This window comes from Xiphophorus couchianus, chromosome 13, assembly GCF_001444195.1.
Source record: "Xiphophorus couchianus chromosome 13, X_couchianus-1.0, whole genome shotgun sequence".
Taxonomy (NCBI): Eukaryota; Metazoa; Chordata; class Actinopteri; order Cyprinodontiformes; family Poeciliidae; genus Xiphophorus; species Xiphophorus couchianus.
The window spans coordinates 7,374,742-7,398,853 of record NC_040240.1 but is presented as its reverse complement, the minus strand read 5'-3'; the positions used below and the strand labels follow the sequence as shown (position 1 = coordinate 7,398,853).

The 24,112-nt window shown below is 38.5% G+C and overlaps 1 protein-coding gene across 2 annotated transcripts in view; it reads left to right on the top strand.

Moving 5' to 3' along the window:
* Window positions 1-24,112, top strand: part of adgrb2 (adhesion G protein-coupled receptor B2) — a 270,453-nt gene that overhangs the window by 148,227 nt on the left and 98,114 nt on the right. For both annotated transcript variants that reach the window (XM_028035469.1, XM_028035468.1), the window contains exons 10-16: window positions 859-1,053; window positions 2,311-2,379; window positions 3,528-3,636; window positions 3,814-3,960; window positions 10,594-10,681; window positions 12,243-12,345; window positions 18,244-18,287. In XM_028035469.1, coding sequence (XP_027891270.1) covers window positions 859-1,053; window positions 2,311-2,379; window positions 3,528-3,636; window positions 3,814-3,960; window positions 10,594-10,681; window positions 12,243-12,345; window positions 18,244-18,287 — 755 coding nt within the window. The remainder of the gene's footprint in view (window positions 1-858; window positions 1,054-2,310; window positions 2,380-3,527; window positions 3,637-3,813; window positions 3,961-10,593; window positions 10,682-12,242; window positions 12,346-18,243; window positions 18,288-24,112) is intronic.

Sequence of the window (24,112 nt, the reverse complement as noted above, 5' to 3'; positions counted from 1 at the left end):
AGAAGATGGGGGTCAGGGATTATGCGTGATAGATCTGTTTGCATTCTTAGCTTCTGTTTCAACCTTTTATTACTAACGGAATTTAATTATTCATTTTGTGTGAAGCTGTTATCTGTTCTTTTGGTCTGTCTCTCTCTCTCTCTGACTTTATACACATCTCAACTTTCTTGCATGTTTGGATCATAGAGACCAAAAAATAAAAAATGAATGCAAAAAAATTTAATAAAATAAAAAATTCACAGCTGACTGCATAAAATCAATTTAAATACTCCTTTATTGCAAAACAAACAAAAAAAAGATCTGCAATGTCTCTCTTGATACTTTTTCTTTTTAATTTAACGCTTAATTTTTGTTATGAAAACGTGTAACGTTTGGCACTGTATGGCTCAATTAAATTTTTTAAAATGTCACGTGAACACTCAGGTATTTCACACATGCATGATTGCTTTCCGCTGTTTATAAGTTAAAATATTCTACATACAAAGGAATAAATAAAAGAAAAACACTTGCAGCTAGAATAACTCTTGCATGGATCTATTGTGTGTATAGTTGGTACAGTTGGCGTGTGCCTGCAGATGTCACTGCACCCACAAAACTGAACCTTTAAATTGCTGAAACACTTTTATTTTATTTCTTCTTCAATCGCCTGGCTATTTCACCATTTTGGGGATTCTCTTTTTCAACCTATCAGGTTACAAGTTTTGACCAAACTCGACCTGTGTTTAAGGCATGGAGTATACTTTTTTTTTTTTTGGTTTGCATATTTTACGTGCGTTTCATTCGTGTCACGGTTGTTGTGTAAATCAAAGGCGAAGCTGTCTGTTTTCCTAAATGTCTCCATTTCTCAATGCATTGTAGTTGCTAGAGCATCTTGCGAAGGGTCAGAGGACCCTGGCCGGGGAGGGGATGTCTCAGATCGTACGGAGTCTCCTGGAACTTTTGCAGAGGAGGAGCTACTACAGTGGCGACCTTCTCTTCTCCACGGAGATTCTGCGAAATGTGACGGACACCTTCAAAAGAGCAACCTACATCCCAGCTTCCGACGACGTGCAGGTGGGCCCGACCTCGAACGCTTCTCTTCGTTCCTTGAAGAACCTGTATTTTCTGTTTCACTGGTTATGAATAACAATGACTTGCCGTTGACTGTAATACGCAACAGACTGCTGTTTGCAAATCTACTTTCTCTCCAAATGCGTTTAGGTACTTGATCCTTTTCACATTTTGTCAAGTTGCAATCATAAACTCCAATGAATTACTACGGTTCTGTGTGACGCACCAGCAAAAGAAGCAGTGCATAACTGAAGTGGAAGGAAAGGGCAGAATACAACTTTGCAAAATCTTTTGTATTTCATGCCCTTTCCTCAGATCCACCCACAACAAAAAAAAAAAAACAGGTTTCTCCTGAAGTCTCATAATAAACAGATATTATTATGAGCGCTGAATATATACGGCGCTCTTCTGTAAATACCCGAGAGAATTGTTCAAAAACAATTGTGAACAAGGGGCATCATGAAGACAAAGGAACATACAAAGGTCAGGGAGAAGTTAAGTTAGTTTAAAGTTTAAAGCAGCATGTGTCAAATATCTCAGAGCAACATGGAATCCATGTAAACACAGAAAACTCATAGATTCAGAGTTACTCTGGAGGAGCTTCAGAGATCAAATTCAGAATGGAGAACCTACTGTATGTTGCCAGCATAACTATAACCCAAATTCGGCATTTAAATAAAAGTTAAAAGAAATAACTCATTGCTAAACAAAAGGCGTTTAGTGGCAGCGAAATGTACAGAAATCATTGAAGAAAACATCAAGATGACCTTGATGTTTTCTTGACATCGATAAAAATTGGATGTTTAAGCAAGGCAACAACTTTAATCATCCAGCCAAAGCTGCCGTGGAAGATTTCCACCATTCCAAACCTTCTATTGGTTTGCAATTGCTCTAAATAGATTGAGTATTAACTAACTGAAGCTGAAAACAAATACATTTCCAAACTTATTTTTATTTATAAATTTCAAAAATGTTGTTTGTTTTCCTTCCAGTTTTAAATTATAAAACAACATAATCACACAGAAATACTCAAATGAAATTTGTGGGTTTAAAATTACATTTAAATGAGGGTGGGGACACTTTTGCCAAGAATTGTAATGATTTGTTTACGCAAAAGTTTTTTGTTAGTTTTCAGAAAGGATAGACATGCAACATGGCCGCAGTATTGACAGCTGGTGCATCTGAGGAGGATTTTATAGTAGCGGCCAATCTGACAATTGTCCTCCCTCATTAACTCGGCGTTTTTACTCCTGTGTGTAGAAATTCTTCCAGATTGTCAGCCACATGTTGGACTTGGAAAATCTGGAGAAGTGGGAGGACGCACATCAGGTAAAGTGTCTACCTATTAATTACTGTGTGTGTTTGCGCATGTGAAATTTAAGCATTTCACCCCTGAGTAAACATGTGCTTACTTGACATCTGGAAACAATAAACAACCCAGAACTTATTCCACATGGTCACTATTTTTAGTCAGTCTAGAGCTAAATCAGCGCTTCCTGAAGTTTTTACGCCAAGCAGTACCTCCGAAAGAATTCCACTCTCAAAGTACCTCCATCAGTACTTAAGTATTACATGTATAGTTCAACGTTTTATTTGAAATATGCACGTTTTATGTACTGGCCACAGAAAATATAGCTAAATACAATCTGTTTTTGCAAAAACTGAATGGAAATTTAAGGGAAGTTTTGTCACTTAAAAATACGATTCAGATAAAATCTCAGAACATCAAACTGTAGATAGATATTTCAAGTTATTTCAACTCCCAGTCAGAGCTGTGGTTATCTGACTATTCATCAAACATTTGCTTTGACAAGCAAATCTTGCTCTGACGACGGCTACACTTTATCTTCTGCTGAAAGGTTGTGCTTAATGTTAAACACTGAGAAAACTGTTGAGATGAATTTTCTTATCTTTGATCATCTCCCTTCACTGTGTTGCGGTTTTCATTGCTGGGAGGTTGTGGAGACTATATGCTCTTGTTTAACGTAGCCACTTGCAGTAATCAGAATTCACAAGCCTCCACTTTAGAATCCACTAAGTATTGTTACATGTTTATCTTTTTTTATGTTTTTTCTTGAATTTTAACCCCTATCCAGCATAGTGGATAGGGGTTAAAAAAAGTAGTGCAGCTTTAAGTATGTTGATGCTTGACGAATATATAATGTGGCTGAATTAGCAGAATTTGGCAAAAATTTCCACACAGCTCCTGTTATTAAAACAATTCATGGGATTTTTGCAGGGACTGATGCCAGAATCATTTATTAGGCTTAGCAGGCATTTACGTTTTCATAAAGTGAGCTTTGTTCTAATGTAGCTTTTCCCCATTGGGTAACTAAATAATGGTTTGACTCCTACATTATGTATTTACTTTGTGTTATTTTTGTCTGATGTTAAAGGCTGTGCAATAATCTCGAAGCTGCTTTTGATTTTTATAATGGAATCACGTTTCCGTCCTTCTTTTATCTTTCCACCCACAGGTCGCGCCCGGTGCTGCTTTGCTGATGAGAATATTAGAAGATTTTATTCATTTCATTGGAGAAGCACAGAAGCCTTTTCAGAGTTTCCTGACAGTCACTAACAATCTCAGTAAGTCCACGGGATCTTAAATCACCTTTCGTTACAAAAAACCCCCAAAAAGCATCGTTTTGACACCAATCACAGACGTTTTGACACCAATCGCCCTCTAACATTGCTCTAATAACTTTTTCGATCAAAGTTTTTCAACGTCTCTTTTATTTATTTTTTTGTTTGTTTTGTTTTTAGTGATAACCATACAAAGAGAGCCAGTGTCGGCAGTTTCAAGTGACATCAACTTTCCCATGAAGGGACGGAGAGGGATGAAGGACTGGGCCAGAACAGCGGAGGATAAGCTCTACATCCCTAAAGAAGTCTTTACCATTCCTGCTGAGGGTAAGAGTGTGAAGATAGATTTCATCTGGCCTAAACCATTGCAGGTGTTTGAAGTAGCCTGGCTGACATGTTCATAGCCAACCCATATACATAATCAACATACAGGTGCTTCTTTGTAAATTAGAGTGTACTGTAAGTAGAAAAAAGGCTAGTTCGTTAACTCAATAAAAAAAACTTCTTATTTTAAACAGATTCGTTTTGACATTGTTTTGACAGCATTCAGAAGTAAAGTAAAGCAAACTTCTAGACGTTGTTGCCAAAAAGCGCTTCAGAATGCTGGAACTGTGAAAAGTTGAGTTAGAAGAAAATGTGTTTCAAAAAAAACAAAAAGGCTTCACAAGCAACAACAATGACTGCAGCCTTGAGAGGTCTGTGAATCAAATCACATTTAAGAGTTTGTGTGACATTTATAATGTTACATAAACATTATAAATGCTTGGACTCGGGATGGAGGCTATTCTTCAAATAGCCAGACTGTTCAGCAGAGGTTCAAACTCTTTATCTCAGATCAAAGTAAATTCTCAGCTGTATAAGAAAACATAGATACCAGAATACTTTTGTACTTAAATTATTTCAAGGAAAGTGAAGCATGGGGAAGCTTAAATTTCTACGTTCAATGCTTTTTAGCATATTGACCATTTTCCCTCTGTCCAGCAGACACAGAGACTGTAGGATAAAGTCTATTGAGATGCTGAAAAAATAATTAGCTTGATAAAAAAAAAGCAATCTGCATTACTACGCTGCTGTTGTCAAACTGAGTTGTTGGGATATCATAACTGAGAGCAATTTCTTTTTCATGTTCTCTCAAACTGCGGATAGTGACTCAAAAACATTACTCTGAAGCTAGACACAGATAGTAATCAGTTAACATGGAAGTTAGGAATCTGAAGCATAACATCTGTCGTACTTTGCCTTATTCCTGCTCATCCAATCTGCTTCCATTACTCAAGGTAATGGAAGCAGATTGGTCAAGGTCAGAGCTCAACTCAAGGTCAGAGCAGCTCTCCCAGTAAAATTCACACATTCATAGGCGTTACTTGCGTAGACCCACAGAAGACCTCTCAAGAATTTTACAGGACGCAGTTGAGAAGGATTTGGGCTATTAAATGGCCCAGGAGGGCCTCCCTGGAAGATGCATGCCTTTTATCTGTATGGATGTTTGCTGTATTCCCTGGTGACGGCATGCTGCTGACAGAATTTTGAACGACGGCAGTTCACTTAGACAAACACAAGCGAGATGAATGTTGTTTGTCGAAGATGTCTTCTAAATACTCCTTTCCCCGGTGAGGGCTGTACGTTAGCCCAGTGCAACTTACAAAATATACAGTGTCTTTTCCAAATACTAAAATAAGAATCATACAGGTAGAACACAGTGATGAAAAAAATATACCTGGAGGCAGAAAAGATAAGATTTTATAAGGAAAACAAGGAAAAGATTAAAAGAGTGGGAAGAAAATTTCTGTGGCAGATGTGATCCGCTCCCACCAAAGCCAAAGGTCACATCCCACAGGAAATTATACTGGCAGACTTTCTGTCTGGCACTCCATCCCCTTTCAAATTAAAGTTCAGAGAGGCTGTAGGCCAAAAGCTCAGCGTTTTCTCTGGCCTCTAGCTCATGCTGATGATACTGTTTGATTTTAAAACATCATGGTGGAGGTCGTGGGGGAGACTCGCCTATTGTTATTCTTTTCATTTTGCTCACTGACATGGGCTTATTCTGAAACTCCTCCTGTTTAGGAAGATGAAAAAGGTAAATCTCAAATGCTAAATTTAAGTCTGTTAAAATAGCCTGAGCTTTATTTTTGTCTCCTCCTTATCATTTTCCTCCACAGTCATAACTATGAATGAGGCTAGGGCTGCTCTTAAGTGTGGAAAAAAAAACATTTTTCATGTGAATTGGAACCTTAAAAAATCTTCAAACTTCCTACTCTTTGCAATCTGGAGGTGTGTCCACTTTATCATCACTGGGATTTCTATTCCATATCGAGTTCTTTTTTTTTTAATTTCATTAAGTCTCCCAACTGCAATGCAAGGCTGTTGAAAAATCTTGAGCTGCGTATGGTGAATTGGGAATTACTGATATTCATGCCTGTTTTTTTGTTTGTTTGTTTGTTTTCACGTATCGCTTATTGTTCAGTAAAAGTGCCCAGCTGAATCACATTCATGCAGGCACTTCCTCATAAGGCATCCTACACAGACTGTTGCCTTTTTGGCTTAAACACTTGGTTAAACTGTGTCTTCCAGATTGCACACAGCCAGTTAAGTTAGAATAATATGAGTGCTCTTTGCCCCCTAGCGGGAATTCTGCCTTTTTCTACTGCGAGGCCATGGTTTCGTCTGATTGCTTTTTGTTTGGTTGGTTCATTTAGCACATTATGAAAGCCCATCTCAGATGGACAGCTTAAATGCGATCATAAAGCCCCACTGGCAGTTTAGTTTGAGCACATGCGCTCATTGAGGCACATGCATGTAGCCAATTGATGTTCATGTCAATTGGGTTCATGAAGCGCTTCGGTGAGCAGAGGCAGAGACTCCTCTTTGCTGCTTTTTGATTTGACTAACACCTTCCGTTTTTCTCCTCTTCTCACCAACACGGATAGATACACTGAATCCTTTGCTTCAGCAATTCAATTACATATTTAGCTAGGTCATTAATGAATGAGTCAAAAAACTGTCTTTCGAAAACTTGAGTGCAACTTACCCACTGGAAACTAAAAAAAAAAAAAAGAAATGGTCTTTAACCGTAATCGGTTTTCTTTGAAAGATGTCAAGAGGTCTTTAAACGGAACTTTATATCTCCATTTAAAGTTTATAAATGGTTAATACATTTAGAGTGTTAACTCTTCGCGCCACTGCTTAGTTAATACTTTCATTTACTCTCTTTCAGAGAACAAAGTACATCTTATCCTCGCGCATTAAGGGAGAAATATTGTCATGGTCATGTCATTTATGGGTCATGTCATTTTTGACTACAGAGAATCAAACATAAAATCAAAATAGATGATTTCTCTGTGGGCTTTTTATAACTTTACAAATAAGCAAGACTTTTTCCAAGTCCTTTCCCTGCTAGTGTCATTATAATCACGGCATTACAAAAGTTATATGGAAATAAATGTGTTAAATGCAATGTTTATGGTGACATAAATTACTTTAAGGAGGCACTCAAGTCTTCCAGTCTTCATTCTGCTCAATCTTAATAGAATAAGATTGTACAAAACCTCACATTTCTTGTCCAGACTGTTTTTACCTGTCATGTGTTTAAATAGGATACACAAATCCATGGCATTAAGTGCATGTTTGTAAAAGAGATCTTTGATCTCAAAGAGTTTTATTTTGGTTAAATAAATATTGAAGATATAATAATGATCCAATATTCCTTTTCTAAGCATAAGACACGTGTAGAAATCGATCAGCTGAGCCAGGCTGTACCACACCTTTTCTTTTGGTAAATCACAGATCTTCCATTGCAACATAGAGACACCGTTTATACAGCACATTTACACAGCTCTGCAACACAAACATTGCTGCAATGACCTGACGATAATATTTATTGCCATAATTCATTGTGCAGGCAATCTGTCTGCAATGCTGAACAATAACTCTTCTTGGAATGTTGATTACTTGAAGTATCTCCAAACCCAACCTATTCCATAGTGTTTTCTGATTAATTGACTAGTAAATATTCAACTTATTCCTGTTTTAACTAATGAATGTGAATTCAGTGGACATTCAGTTATGCATACACAGCATTGAACCAACACCCTTCAATGGGCAAGCAATCATTAGGGATACATAACAATAATAATAATTTCACAAACTATGTTCATATTTTAACATTTTTAGCTCTGTCCACAAATATTCAATGGGATTAATATCTTTGAATTCATGTCTTGTATTTTGTAAGTAATTTGTCTGTATGCCTATACAGACTCCACTTTGACGACCCATTTGCTCCTCCATTTTAACTTCCTGGCTGAAGATCTTAAAATGTTGCTTAAATATTTGCACATAATGTTCTTTCTCCATGATTTTGTATGTTTTGTTAAGTGCACCAGTCCCTCCTGCAGCAAGATACCCACACAACAGGATGCCACCGACCCTGCATGCTTTGCAGATGTGAATCTATGCTCCGGCTGCCATTCTGTTATTTTTGTTTGTTTGTTTGTTGTTGTTGTTTTTTTCTCCAAATGTAACATTTGTTTAAGTACAGCAGACTACATAAAATATCTCTAAAACATAAGGACTTTTTTGTTGCTTTTGGAGTAAATGACGTCTTCCTCACCAAGTGACCTCTAGCATATGTCGCTACAGAACCCGTTTCACTGTGGATAGTGACAATCTTTTACCAGCTGTAACCAGGAATCTTCTTGTTGCCTTGTTGATGTGGACACCAAAGCAGTTCATATATGGTATTTGTAGCACATCTCTTTTCTGAACATTGTTAGACATTCCCATGGAGTTTATACTTGGGGAAAAAAAACCTTTGAACGGATGTATGCAGCACCTTCAGGCATCTGGAAATCATACCTAAGAAAGAACCTTTCCTTGAAGGAAGCCATGAGTCTACATATTCCAGTGAGGAAAAAATGCGATGCATGTCGGTTGGTCTGCAAAATGTCAAGCATACCACCGATGTGCCACATGAATTCCAAGATGTAAAGTTTTCACCGCAGAACATCAGCACCTCTCATGACACAAATATCTGAAGACACATACTTCACCATGAGCAATGCTACTGCTTAAGCTCACCGCAGTTTTTTTTTGTTTTTTTTTACTCTGACGAAAGAAGAGCAAAAGCAAACATGCACGGTAATATCCCTTTAATTACCGATTGCAACAGTAACTTTCTGGCTAAGCATCAACTCCAAGGATATCTTTTCCTGATAAATGGCATATTAAAGTTCACTGATGGTGACTGGTGGTTTGCCATTTTGCCGGATTATGGCTGACCACTAATCATTCCGACATGCAGCGGGTGCAAGAGAGTGACGAAAACTCTCTTCGCGGGGAATTAGAGTTTTGTGATTGAGTGCTTTTGTGGCATTAATCACCGTAGAGCGCGGGAGTGCCACCCCCTCACGCACTGATTTACCATTTTGCTGCAATACACTGACTCTCTCATTTGCATGCTTTCACAGACCCAGTCCAATTAGGTTCCGTCAAACTCTCAGGCTTTCTCGTCCTGACTTTGATCTAGAATTTTTGCCCCCTCACAGTCTCACAATTGCTTTTTTTTCCCCTTTACCCGCTGTTGAGATCTTTTTTGTCTCCTCTTTTTCCTCGTCTCTCTCGCACTATCTCTCTCCCAAAGCATTACCTCTGAGGCAGCAGGCAGACAGATTTTAGATGAGTCACCCAGAATGTCTGATTCCATCAGCTTCCCTCTGTTTTCTGCTCTCTCCTCACTTCTTGTTCCTGATGCTTCTGCATCATTTCACAATGTAAAACGGTAAAAGAGGAAGTGGCTTCTCTCTTCATGAACCTCTTTCTTTTTCCTTCCCCAAATCCCCCTTGCCCCTGCAAATTTGAGACATTGTCTTAGAAAACTGAACTGTTTTTGAGTACCGATTAAAGTCTTGGATGGATGTTATATAACATAATATGATGAAGCAATTAATGGTTAAAGTGAGGGTTGGTAGATAGAAATAAGAAGCGTGTGCAGAAAAATAAAAAGAAGCCCTTTTTAAAACAAGAACACATAGGGCAAGGTCATTCACCATAATGACTTAAATCTCCAATTGAACTTTTATTTTTCCAAAGCTTGGTCCATTTTACTGTTGGACTTTGTTCACTAATGAGGCTTTTGTGTTACAACAGGTCGAGCCGCGCAGCAGTTAAGCTGCTGGCCGGGAGTTTCGAACAAATTGACACAATCCACATCTCCATCCACACAAAGAAAATGAATCAGCAAGAGCGCATGACTCACTTTTCCAGCTCGGACGCATAATTAGAGCAAATGTGTAACTGTCATATCTTTTAGGCAGGCACAGCAGTTTACTGACTTTTCTTGTGGTGAAGCAGCCAACAGAACATTTGTAAGCAACAATTTGAGAGAAGAACAAAATACGGTGTAAATAGCTAAATAATAATGTTGATGGATTCTAACTTGTAGATGTCTGCATTTTAGGTCCAAAACACGGATTATAAGCCTTTTTTTCGCATCAGCTTTAGTCCAAACTGCTGTTGCTGTTGTTTTCCACATAAAGGGATTTTCCAAAATTAAAAGTTGTACATTTTAATTGTTAATAGTCACCTGCTTACCTCCCACATCACTGAAATATATCCCACAGCTGACTTGGTAAATGGGCTGAATTTATTTAAACACCACTCAAAGTGCCTTTTCAACAGAGCTACATTCAGCCAATCACCATCATTTATGCACACGCATTCATGCAACAAGAAACGGATCAGAAGACATCTTGAGGTTATGCGCCTTGCACAAAGGCACATCAACTTGTGGAAGGAGGAAGCAGCTGGAGTCAAATCCACAACTTTTTGGTTGCAAGACAACTGCTCTACCCGCTCAGCCACTGCTGCCAAACATTAGATTTGTCTGTCTTTATTTTTGGGCAGGGTTTGGAGTTTGTTTTCTACAGCATTTATATGATAATTTTTTTACTATCTTTTTTTCAGAGCCTGGGACCGAATCAGAAACCACAATGTATTATGTCATTGGAGCCATTTTGTACAGAACCCTTGGCATCATCTTACCTGGACCAAAGTGAGTACTTTTGTTATTTGTTTAAATTATTTCCTTCCAAAAATGTTAGCCCTCAACTTTTGTTTCTTTCTTTTGCTGTTATTTTATTAGATTAGATTATTATTCCTCTTTGAAATAATAATAATAATATAGAGTTTCCTCCTTAATTGTACTACCTTTCCATTCTAATGTTTGTTAGACACTTACAGCTCACAGCTCAAAGTAGAAGGGACCAGGCTCTCTTCTCAGTGGTGTTGCTCTACTTAAAATGCCTACAGAGTCCCCATGCCTAAGGGGCATGGGAATTTTTTTTTCTTATTTTGCATTACCTCTCAAAAGTATTGCATTCCCTCACAACAAATTAGCAAATACATCCTGATATATTTTGCATACAGTCACAGTGATAATAAATGCCAATTTAAAAGTGCAGATATTTTTAAAGAGGCTCAATGAAAATGTGTTTATACATTCACTCTTTGATGCAAAAAAACTGAAAATGGGTCTGTTATTGAGTGTTCATGTTTTTTTTTTGTTTTTTTTTTTGTAACTTTGCATGAATACGGTCCTTTAATAACAGACTACCAGCACAAAAAAGACACAATCAAAACTGTTAGATGACTTTATTAACAACTTTATATTGCAGCAGAAAGTCTTTCAGTGTTCAAGGGGATCAAGATTTTAGGTTTTAACCTGAACCTCTCCAAGTGTCTTCTCTGGTGGATTCCCCATTCTTGTGCTTTTGCGTCACACAAAAATGTATTTTAAGTTGACACCCATCCATCCATCCATCCATCCATTTTCTGTTCACCCTTTGTCCCTAATGGGGTCGGGAGGGTTGCTGGTGCCCATCTCCAGCTACGTTCCAGGCGGGAGGCGGGGTACGCCCTGGACAGGTCGCCAGTCTGTCGCAGGGCAACACAAAGACATACAGGACAAACAACCATTCACACACACACTCGCACCTACGGAGAATTTAGATAGACCAATTAACCTAACAGTCATGTGTTTGGACTGTGGGAGGAAGCCGGAGTACCCGGAGAGAACCCACGCATGCACAGGGAGAACATGCAAACTCCATGCAGAAAGACCCCGGCCGGGAATCGAACCCAGGACCTTCTTGCTGCAAGGCAACAGTGCTACCAACTGCGCCACTGTGCAGCCCTTTTAAGTTGACACTTTAAAAAAATTTTTTTTATTAACTTTGGGATTCGCTAAAAGCCCTATCACTTCCCAAAACAGAGCATATAACTTGGAGGCAATGCGAAGGTCATTAAAATCCTCTGTGAGGATGTATTTTGCGGTGATAATGGGTTGTTTTATTCAGGTCAGCCCTCTTGGTTGCGGGAAAGTTGGATCTTTTGAGACCATTTTCTGTCTTTAGCTCAACTGAATGTTAACGGGGACAGAATTCTGTTTTCACCAAGGCCCTCTCCGAATCACCCTTTCCCTCTCATTGTTTTTCATTTACTTGGAGGATTTCAGAGAGCTTTTTCTACGTGCTCTCTGAACTCCTCCAAAAATATGCACATTTACTCAATGTATATCTTTGTATCATCACTTTCCTATGTATTTGTACTTCAAGCCCTCCCGCGGTGATCAACTCCAAGATCCTGACGGTGACGGTGCGACCTGAACCTCAGCCGAGTGAGCCCATGGTTGTGGTGGAGCTGTCACCGCTATTAAATGTAAGTCCAAACAAATCCAAACCCAGCACCTATATTGGTATACATGATAACTAGACTTTTGATTACCAGTGGGGATATTTTCTCTCCAACCCAACTTACAAGAAAACTTACAAGAAAGCTGACATATTTTCTCATGTATATGAAAGTGCAAGGAAAATGCTAATAACTCCATAAGGAGCACTTTCTAATGCATGGGTATGCAATTTTACTTTTTACTTTGCTCTTGTGGACTAAGCATCTTTAGGGTTTGAAAATAATTGTGAGGCTTTAATGGAATCGTGTCGTCCCGGCTGACCTCGTGTTGCTCGACTTCTGAGGAAATAAAACGTGCTGCATGATATAAACCGCTATGGTACTAACCGAGTAGTGTGTGCAAACACAGACCTTTCTGACTTTTTTATATGACTTTGAGTGTCTGTTTTGTTAATATGAAAGCACAATATTCATGGAAATGATTACGTATGAGTATAATGGGAAGCGTGCTTTTGAATGTTGATAGGGTGATTGTTTTATTGGCTGTTGTACTATGTAAAGGAAGGTGTGGATTATTCTCCCTAGTCCCATTATCCGGTTTCACCTCTTTGCACATGCATTCTAATATCTCTATTAAATCTGATTGACATGGTCAAAATATATGACAGGATTTTGTGAAAATGATCTTCAGTCTCCATCCCTGCTGCTCTCCAGCTTTGTAACACTCTTGTTTACATCCCATAATATTTTTCTGTCTTTCTATTATCTTTTTTGTTGTTTTTTTGGTTTTCTTGACGGGGTATTCTCCGTCCAAAGCAAAATGTCTTAATGCTGATCCTTGCATGCTGCACTACTCTGCAAACTGAAGGCTCCCGCTGAGTACAAGCACTTCTCTGGCACACACTGCAGCTTAGGGTTTGGCCAATCTTGGCACCGCAGATGGCGCTGTACACATAACCACTTGTAAAGTCAGTATTATCCTTCTCTAAAGAGTGCTTCTGAGTTCTAGTATTTTATTTCCCAAACATTTGAGAGTTAGCAAGAGATTCATCCAAACAGAAGCCGTGCGGCAGATGATTAAAAAGGTCGTTCTTGATACTGCAGTGCTGTGCTTGTTGCACCAGCCATAGCTTTGACCACAAAACGCATTCATTGTGCCATTGGGAACATTTCTTCAGAAAGTCTGTATCAATAAAAACAAAAAGTGGTATTTCTACGTAGAATTCATGTGATAAAAAAAAACACATTTTGTTGATTTGTTTAACCTTTCAATAAACGGGCAACAAAAACAAAACCTGTGATTTACACATTAAAATAACCTGAATCCTGTTTTGTTCTCATGAGCCGAATCATGTTTCATCTCATCTTCTGAGATGCATTTATTGGCAAAACATAGGTGAACTTGCCCCTTACCAACTGAAGCAACCCCAGATGATAACATCTAACCCCAGAGTTTTGTGGGCATAATGGTCCACCTTGTTTTATTTAAGTCATCTCACCATCTCTTTTCCATTGCATCACTCACAATCGCAATCTTTACACTTCTTGGGGAACTACCATTTTCCCTCCCAATCACGCTCATTCATAAGTCTCTTTTTAAGGCTGCCCTGCGGTTAAGGTTGAGCTTTGATGTTTCTTTTATGCAAGCATTGATGTTTTTACTCCCATAAGTAAACACTGGGATGAGGTTTGAAATTAACCTTTTGATTAACATCCCCAGAAGATTTAGGGAATCTCTGATTGCAATCATCCAAAGAACCTTTTTCTGGATGATTAAGACAAACCACTGCCTGTTGAACACGTGTGATAAGTTTTAACCCAAATGTGGTGATCTGAAGGCCTTGTTTATATTCGCGTGCATGTTTATCTGATTTTTAGACCACAAAATTATGGTTTAAAAACCACAATTATGATACAGAATAAATGTTTTTAATGAGCTCCAGTGGGAATTAAGTGGTCATTTGGGGAATCAGACGGTATTCACAGAGTGGATTGATGTTTCATAGCTTTCTAGTTGAAGCTCATTGACCACAGTAGTCATTTAAGCAAAAGGAAGAGCATTGCTTAATTGAGGTGCTAAATTCAGGTTTTGGAAGAGACAATCATCAAACCTGCCTGTACGCTGATTTTTCATTGTTTGGTTGCATAGGCATCATTAAAATTATAATTTGCCATTTTCCAAGCTTTCCAGGGAACAGATGAGAAAAACTCAGATCATTTTACAAAGAGTATGTGTGAGCCATTCAAAACAAAACACGAGTTTCTACCTAAAGCAGGGTGCCATTAAAATGTTAAATGTTTAATCAATTTTTGGGGCTCCATTTTTACACGTTTAGTGAGATGACCTGCAGAAAAGAAACTTGCATTTTAAAATAATTTACGTTAATATTGCTTCAGAGGCAGCAAATGTTGGCTTTGACACACACACATACACACACAAAACAATGATGAAATAACTTGGATAAAATATTTTAGCTGTACCAATTTCACCTTTCAACTTCATCAAACAGCTTAGTCAACGACAACAACAAAAAAATAACCTTGGACTGATGCTTGAGTTTATGTGTAAAATTAACCTGCCTCTTTTTTTCTGCCTCTATGGTTGGTTCCTGTTATAGGGTGACAACATTTTTCACTAAAGCATTAGGATGTGACTTTGAACAAAAATAATGTGATAGTGACAGAAAACAAGTTGATTCTAATTTCTTTTCCTCCATTACGTGCATCTGAATCTAATCGGACGTATGCATAACAGCTATGACAAATTGGATTAGGTCTTAACAGCTCTAAGCTCTTCAACAACCTAATATGAACTTGATTTCATTCTGCATTGTCTTTGGCATCGATTTCATATTTATTTTGGAGTTTTCAAACTTTGCAAGAATTATTTGTTTTTGTCTGCTGTTGCAGCAGATCTCCCTTCAGTAGCTGCCACCCTGGCCAACCGTCTACACGGCCTATGCCAAGAATCTGCTCCGCCATTGTGCGCATTTTTGATTCAGTTTGTTTTGCTTTCATATTCACATTCAACCTTCCTATATACAACACAACCAGGGAGATTCACACACACCATGATTCTGTCCCTTGTTACACAAGAATATACTTTGGGTCTGACCTTAGCCAATCTAGAAACATCCAGCTGCCTGAGCTGTAGCAAAGCAACAGCTGCCCTGTGCTTCACTCTCCAAGGCGAGTATGCAGGGTCATGTCTTTACTGAGAGGCCATCTGCTTCAGTCAGACTCCATGTCTTTATCCCCATTGACCTGATTTCTGTGTGTCTTTAATGTTGAGGAGGATGCACGAGGCCCCAAACCTCAACATCCCCAAAGCAGACCAGTTCAACATATGCCAAGTGCCAGAGTCCACCTGCTCCATCGTTCATACTTGTATTTTTATTTAGGAGATGATTCCTTGTTCAGCTTTAAAAGCGCGGGCCTTCCTTATAAATTCAGATCATGCATAAGGTGACTTTGATCCGTAAAACAGCATCCGCCTGATTGCCCCATTTCATTTTTTTTTTTCTTGGCATCTCTAATATTTCAAATGAAGTTGAAGGCTTTTAAGAATCCCTGAACGCGCGTGTGCTCGTATTCTGTTGCATTAGGTTATTTCATCTGATTAGCTTACCATATCCATAACCAATATTCATCACCACATGAGCTATTGGGTACCTTAAGAAGTGGCAGTCCCCTTCAAGAATAAAAGAGAAGACTTCAAAGGCAGATGCTATTATCGCCATCGAGTCACACTGTGTGCTTCCTTTAAGAGACATCATTTGAGAAGATTATGTCACTATACGAGGTAGAAGCATTAAAGAGAAGCCATACATTGCGGAAATGCAAAAATGTCAGTCGTCCTGTAGCAAACATGAAGCCTGATGATTGATAGCTGCATGCTAAAGGAGCTCGCCGTGCTAATGCATGCCCAGGGACATCTAACGTTGGTGACGGCTGTCTGTGTGTAAGGCAGAACAAAGCACTTTTCATCCATCAATCGACGTCATCTGCTCTCTGAGCTCGTGTACATGGACCTTACATCGTCTCGTCCTCTCAAGTCCAGTCATGGATGAACTGATTCGTGGTAGAACACTCCTGAACTGCTTGAAGAAGGACAAATGACCTTGTCTTTCTCAGAATAAATCATCATATTACTGTCTCCTCCTGTGTGCACCATCTCTCTTACGTCCTTTGGCTTAGTTAAAACAAACTGAATGTGACTGATAAAATAACTTTTTCTACTTCCTCTCCATATTTTGTCTACAACAGTTTTTTTTACTTTTTTATGCTGACATTAACTATTAACATACATTTTTAAGTTTTCCCACAAGTCCAAAGTTAGGTTCAGATCAGAACATGAAATTGCTTTGATCTCAGTGTATGGTGATGAAGCTGTGGGCAACCTTTGGTGGTAAAAACAAACTCATTACATTTTTGAACACCCTTGAATTAACCATTCTATTGTTGCTTTGTAAAATGTTTAAGATTGGTGTACTGCTGGAATGAAGTCTACTTTAAAATGATTTCTTGGAAAATTCCATTGTAAATATTCATCATCCCATGGACTATGAACCTTTTCGGTCCTCAATGAAGACAATCCTCCCCACTGTGGGGTGTTACTTTAACTAGTTAAATTTAGCTTTATGCAGTGGAAAGTATTTTTGCATTTTGTTAATAATTTTCCAACAGCTTAGAAACTATGTTATCTGCTTTCTTCTGTCAAAATTATGCACTACTTTCAGTTGGTGTATCACAGTGAATGTTAATGTTTTCCAAGACACTAAATGGAAAAACTGCATGTCTGTTGAATTCTTGCTATAAGCTTGTTTGCCATAAGGGGGAGCTCAAAGGCAAATTGCTTAATGCTTAGGACTTAGGAAGGCTCGCCACACAAAAAAATAGAAATCCATTTGCCTCTTCTTGCACCACTGTGCAGATTTCAATAGTGTACACTCATCTGCAGCTATTAACAAACTTTTACTAGCTATGTCAATCATGAATCAGAGTCCCACAATGTATTCTCCTTCTGAAGCCCAAGTAAAACGTTGCTCTAAAATTTCAAGGCTTGAAATCCTTCAACTAAATGAGAAAAAGTTCACTCTCTGGTTGAAAGAATAGAGATGACTTTGAACTAATCAGTGCAGGAACTACTTAAGATCGCTGGTGGAACAGATTGTGATGAGTCAGTTAAAGATATCAATCCCCTGATTGATTCACTGATTGAGTCAACATACTGACAACATACTGGAGTCTTCCTTTGCCACCTACTTCGATTACCACATGATTTATGCACCACTTGGACTCCAGCCTATTGGCTTCTGGCATCAGCTAGTCAATGGATGTACTGGCAAGCTGATATCAGAACATGTTTAGTCCAATCTGAAGCTCCGTTTGAGTTTTCCCAGTCAGATTGCGAGATGTTTCATACTCTTTATACGCGTCAAATAAATCCTTGCTTCGCAATTTCTTTTTCCCCCCCAACAGCTTTGTCATTGTCAAAGTTTGCTGGACTATGCCCTAGTCTGTATGTACCTAAAAGATGACGCTTCTATTCTAAAGTGCAGTTATTCTTAGTGCTCATGTCCATGAAATGTACTCTTTTATTGCTTCCAGTGTCTCGAGTCTGCATCACACACCTCCTCTCTTTCTGCAGCCGCATCAGTAGCAGCTATTTGCCGCTCTGTCCTATTAAAGAATGACTCTTTCACCATGTCTTGCACTCACCGTCTGTCACAATCCTTCTCTTTCATTGTCTGTTTGCTTCTCTCCATTGCCCATGCAGCATCACTCTTTGTCCTTTTGGCAAGAAGCTACTCTGTCTTCTCCCTCTGCCGCCTCCTTTCCACTGGCAATAACAGCTTATCTCCCCCCTCCCCCCCCCCTCTACACCCCCACCCTTCCCTGTCCTCCCTCTTCTCTATCTTGCAGGGTACATCAGATCCTCAGTGCGTTGTCTGGAACTATGGCAACACGTAAGTTGCTTTGAATGAATGGTGCTGCAGATATACGAGATGTCTTGTCAGTATGTTTTGCTGATTCTTATCGTGTATGCAGTCCCATGTCCAGTCATACATCATTTAATAGTAAACACACAGGAAACCCTTACTGGTACAGCTAATTAAATTACAAGAAAAAAGAAAACACTGTTTCCTTTTGCTGCCAGGAGTTCAAAGGTAGCACCACCTTTTAGTCCTGTCTTTTTTTTCAGTGTTTACCTTTTCCCACACCGGTTTAATTTGCAGGTCTTTATTCTGCTCTGAGTGTTGCTTTAATTCGAGTAGCCAACTTGTTTTCAATCACTTTCCTGAAGTGCTAGTATGTTCCTAATGGCTTTTCTCCTAATTATCTAAGTAGGACACAAACAGTTTGATTTCATTTGCTTTGAATAGTGGACCCGTGCAAGTGAACAACGTAATGTAAACCAGCACAATGGATCAGGCTGTTATAACCATTAACCCACATAGAGGCCGTCCAATTTGTCATTGACAGGAATAAACTTGTTCAGAAACATTTGACAAAGCCTTGGTTCCAAGAATAGGCTTAGCTCAGGTGGAGTACAGGGGGAGTACATTAGCTAAATTATTATTTTGCCTAACATGGCATCCTGAGCCTACTCTGTGAAGTACTGGTGATCTGTACAGGGTGTGCTCTGCTTGCCTATTGACTACTGGAGAGAAGCACCTGCCTCCATTGCAACCCTGAAAAAATATTAGGTGGGTGTAGAAATGGCCTCATATCTACCACGAAGTTACCCTGTAGAAATGTAAGGTATTGGAACAATTGGTAGAATAAATGTCTTCATCAACAGATGTGAAAAGGTTTTTCACTGACCAGCGAGTTCACATGCTGCAAAGCCTGATTCAAAGTTTACATATATTACCCAAAAAGAGTGAACATTCTTTCTGCCGATTTATGTTCCTAAATTTAGGAACTCTGTAAAATTAAATTTTACAGAACCTTACATAAAATGTCTACTGTACTTTGACAGCGCATTTCACCCTGTTTCTAAGATTGAATGTAGCTCACCTAGGGAGCAAACTTATTTCAGCCACTTGTGCTTGGGATCTGCATTCTTTCGGGCATGATCTATGTCTCATGACCACTGGTACGAGTCGGAGCTTGTGTTGTGGTCAAGAACACCTGAGGAAATGACTGAGACTAAAGAATACCAAGAGATAGACAAAATCAGGTCAAGACTGCAGGGGAGGTAGAACAAGACCAAAACGATGCAATACCAATTCAAAGACTCCTGCTTTAAACATAAAAAATATAGTTGTTGTTACAACCATAGAAATATTCATCAATGCCAAAGGCAATTATTAAGAAAATGTGTATTTTAGATCAAAATGACCAACAATTCTTTTGACTGTTATTGCTCATGAAAACCAGGCTGATAAGGCTTAGGTATTAAAATAACAATAGATAAAGGAATAACTTCAGCTTGGCATTACATATGCATATGGAAAAATGACAACTTCTTTCTAAATGATAAAAGTATATAAACAAAAAATATAATTCAACCTTCCAGGCAAATATTTTATTCAACAAACTGACCAAGAAGTGAGGTCAGAAGAGTTTACTTGATAGAATTTGTGACCAGCGATTGATCAGCTGCTGACAAACCCACTGCATTGATTGACGGGTGGCATCATGTCAGTTGTGTTAAAAGTGCACTTAACACTATGAGCAGTAGCATTTCGTTTTATTTTTCTGTTTTATGCAATTTTAAATTGCTTCCATAATGCAGAAAATAACTTCGGTATTCAAGTTTATGTTTTACAGAGAAGTGAAATGTTTACCACTGCGGAAAAAAGAAGTTAAATTATATCTGCATATTAAGTTAACAAATACATAATTAAGTCCACAATTATTTATTCTCCTGGCATATTCATACTTCAAACTATATTTTTACTTGAACATGTGTTTTCATAGCCAGTAACTAATTGTTGTAATGCCAATTAAAACTTTTCCACTGATAGTTAGGAAGAAAAATATCTTTGCCAAGATGAACATTTTTATTGTAAATACAAACCCTTATTGTTTTCTTGAATGATAGCCTATCCCATCTACGATGAACTTCTTGCATGAATTACAATAACTTTAAATTGTCTATCTATCCGGGTTATGAAATAGTGCTTCACTGTAGCGCCGTCTACAGTGCATTGGTCATGAGGCACACAGAACATTGTTTTAAGCTTTCTTTTTTAAAACTATCTGTGATTAATGCCCCTGCAAAACAAACACACCACTCATCCACCATTGAGACTGTTGTACTTTCACAAGGGGAGAGGATCCTGCAAGCTATCTAAAGAAGCATTAAAATAGGACTTTTGAAACTCAGACCACATTTTTAATTGTTGTAAATGTTTGAAGTTGCGAACATAACACTTTCCTAATACTTGATAGGGATTTAGAGAAAGAGATGAGTCTTTTCATTGGATCATCAGTTGAATAAGTGAGTTTTGGTGTATTTAAGATGGCAAGAAAGAAAAAAATGCAAAGCAATTACATTAATTGCCTGATCGTGTTTTAATAATTTAACATTGTAAGTAAAACTAACATTGGGCTCTGCAAGTGAGTCAGTGTTGCCATGAGCAACAGTGCTTTTTTGGAATTTGTATGCCGGTCATGTTAATTAAAAGTGGTATCATGATGAAGTTATTTTCTTCCAAAATATGCTTGTCAGTGGCAATGATGTGTTCCGGAAGATAATTCTGGGTGAAAGATTTGACAAATGATACTTTTGAAATAGCAAATAGGTTTAATGAGAACAGAATCTGTTAGGAGGGGGGTTAGACACTGAAGAGCTTCTCTGTTTACTGTGACAACACTGACTTATGCTAGAAAAACTTTGGTCAGCTCCGTCTTCTCCATTAATAAGTTTTCACAAACACTTTCTTTTGATGTGGCCCCCCCCATACATACACAATGTAAGTTCAGGTTTGTCCAGAGTGGATAAGACATTGCAACTCTCCATCAAGGTAACAGAGGAACAATGCCAGGCAAAGTCAATTAACTAGCTTGCAGATTACAGCTGCAATCAAATTAAATGTGCAGACATGACGAGGGCAGAGAGCCAAACGGAATATAAAGTGGCAACAAGGCAGTGATGTCTATCCACATATCACAGCTGGAGGCATGGGGAAAAGAGCCAAACGTAAGCTTGACAGAATTGATGGGGCGAGCACACAAACTAAACACAAGCTGACTTTATGTGAGTGGATTTCTCCTACGTCCTGTTACCTTTTCAAGAATTTCTAGCAAAACCTGGTCACACGTACTAATTGGACCCGTGAGCTCGTTACATGCGAATGCGGGGAAATGAAACTTTGCGCAGGGGCAAAAATACTCCACGCGTTTTTTTGGTTTTTTTTCTGTGTCGGGCGGGAGCTCTTGTCTGGAACTTGGCGTGAGGCGCAAAGTTGACGCAGACAGAGAACACGTTGTACAAAGCAGCCGTTTGTTTGCTGGAAGATATCACTGCTCTCAGCTTGGATGCCTTTCTGACCGAGCCAAGGGCTTTGAGGTTGAGCAGGAGGCAGACAAGAGGTGGAGAATGCACAGATAGCAGCACAGGGGGAGGGCAAACACGGCAGCCTCTCAACCAAACCACTGCAAAAAAAACAACAACAAAAAAAAAAACACTGCTCAAAAAGAAAGAAAAACCTTTACCATTTTATGACTTCTGCATGGAGACTGTTCACAGTTCAGTAAATTAGAATATCATTGAAAAGTTCATTTATTTCAGTGATTTAATTCAAAAGGGGAATCTCGTATAGATTCATTACACATGAAGTGATATATTTTAAGTGTTCTATTAATTTTGATGATTATGGCTTGACCCTAATGAAAACCTAAAATTGAGTTCTTCAGAAAATTACAATATTACTCATCGCCAATAAAATGAATTTTTGATACAAAGGTTGTTTTTTGGGGGGAGAGGGGTTACCATGCTATGCCCTATACACTCAAGACGAAAACTGATAACTTGACAGTTGTCCAGTAGACGGTCACTGACACTCTCCACTAGGAAGTTACGTTACAGAAGACAGTTGTACAAAAAGTTGCTGTTCGCAGAGTGCTGAAGCCAGGTATATTAAAAGAAGGCTAAGTGAAGGAAAAAGGTGCATATTCAAAAAGGTAAAACACAGAATTGGGAGTTGTGATGGTCCAGCTCTTGTCAAAAATGTAGCTTGTTTGGTTCAGTGCTCTTAGGCTCCAAAATGGCTCTTCATTTAGTACCACTACAAGCTTTCAAATCTAAAACTTGGCAATTATCCATTATTTGTGTATTTTTATTTTTATTTTTATTTTTTCAGCATTTCATAAGTTTTTATTTTGCTTATCTCTCATTACTAAACCACAGCACAGTGACGATTTCTTAATATTTTATTGAATGCTTTCAGTTTAAAAGCCTGTTCCTGCCTTTGTTCCTGTGCACCTTCTCTGTACCTCTACAGTACACTTGCTGCCTTACAAGTACCCTTTTCCTCTTTTCACATAGTGGTGTAGTTTTAGTTTGTCTTTGCATGGTGTGCCTATAAATATAAAGCACTACCATTGCCTACACGGATTCTGAACTAGAATCCCCACTGGGATTTTGCTCTTCTTGTTCCCCCACAAAAAGTCCGGTTTTAGAGTCAGTGCATTTGTGAGCAACACATCACTACTTGAGAGGACTGAAGAGCAAAGTTCATTCAGGAATTTGTGGGAGATCCACAGACTGTGAATTGCAGCAGAAGTTCTCAGCGATTCAAGAATCACCAGATATATCCAGAGCAATACGACAACAAGACATTTCAGATTTTTTATGTTAGATCACTAGAAAACCAAGCACTACATTTACATTTTTTCTATCCGAGCTAAGAATATAAAGTCTACACTTTTCCTTAGTGACCTTCATAAAATGCCTGCTTAATTTGAAATTTGCCAGAAGTGGTTTATTTCACCATTTACCTGGTTTACTTCACCATAGTATCCCTGGCCATTGCCTTCCTGTGCCACTCTGTTCTATTCTCAGCTCCCGTAAGTGCTTTCTCTCATTGAGCTTGAGTTTCTTCGAAAGAATTTCCACCCAGACAATCAGCAAACAGGAGACGGAGTTGTGAATAGTTGTAGTTTGACAATGGACACAATAGAAATGAACGGAACCATTCTATCCATTTTGGCCACACTTCAAATATTGAGCAATTAAAGCCAAAGCAAGAGGAATGTTTAAGACATTTCATTGCTGGCAAAGATGCTGTTCTGCTTGGCACTTTTCTCTTCGCAGTGGGGGGATGGCTGTTTACAGCATGCGCAATTTCCGGTAAGCTGTATAGCGTAGCTTCCTTCGCGATCAGGGTGACACAGTCCACATGGCATGGCCAAAACTTACCGATTTGTTTTTTACTCTTGCATAGTCGTATTTAAATTTTCTGACAATTTTTTATTTATTTATTTATTTTTTTTAATTAGCTCTAAGCTACTAGAATCACAGCAAAGACAAAAAGAACAACATGAACTATCAATAGATACCTACGTCTGTAAACCAACAGGATTAAGAGGGTTGTAACAAAAATCTTCTGGGTATGTTGAATCAGTGTAAAATGAAGTTTCACTTATGGTATTGAATTAATGCAAGAGGTTGACTTTTCGAAGACATTCAGACATCCAGTATCGAGACGCACATGTTTATTGTGTTATTTGACTCTGTGGCTTAAATCTGCACAAACGATTCTTATCCATGTGGCAATTGTCTATGTTTCTCAGCTGGCTCTCACTATTCATAAGTGTATGCTTTATTTATTTATTTTGC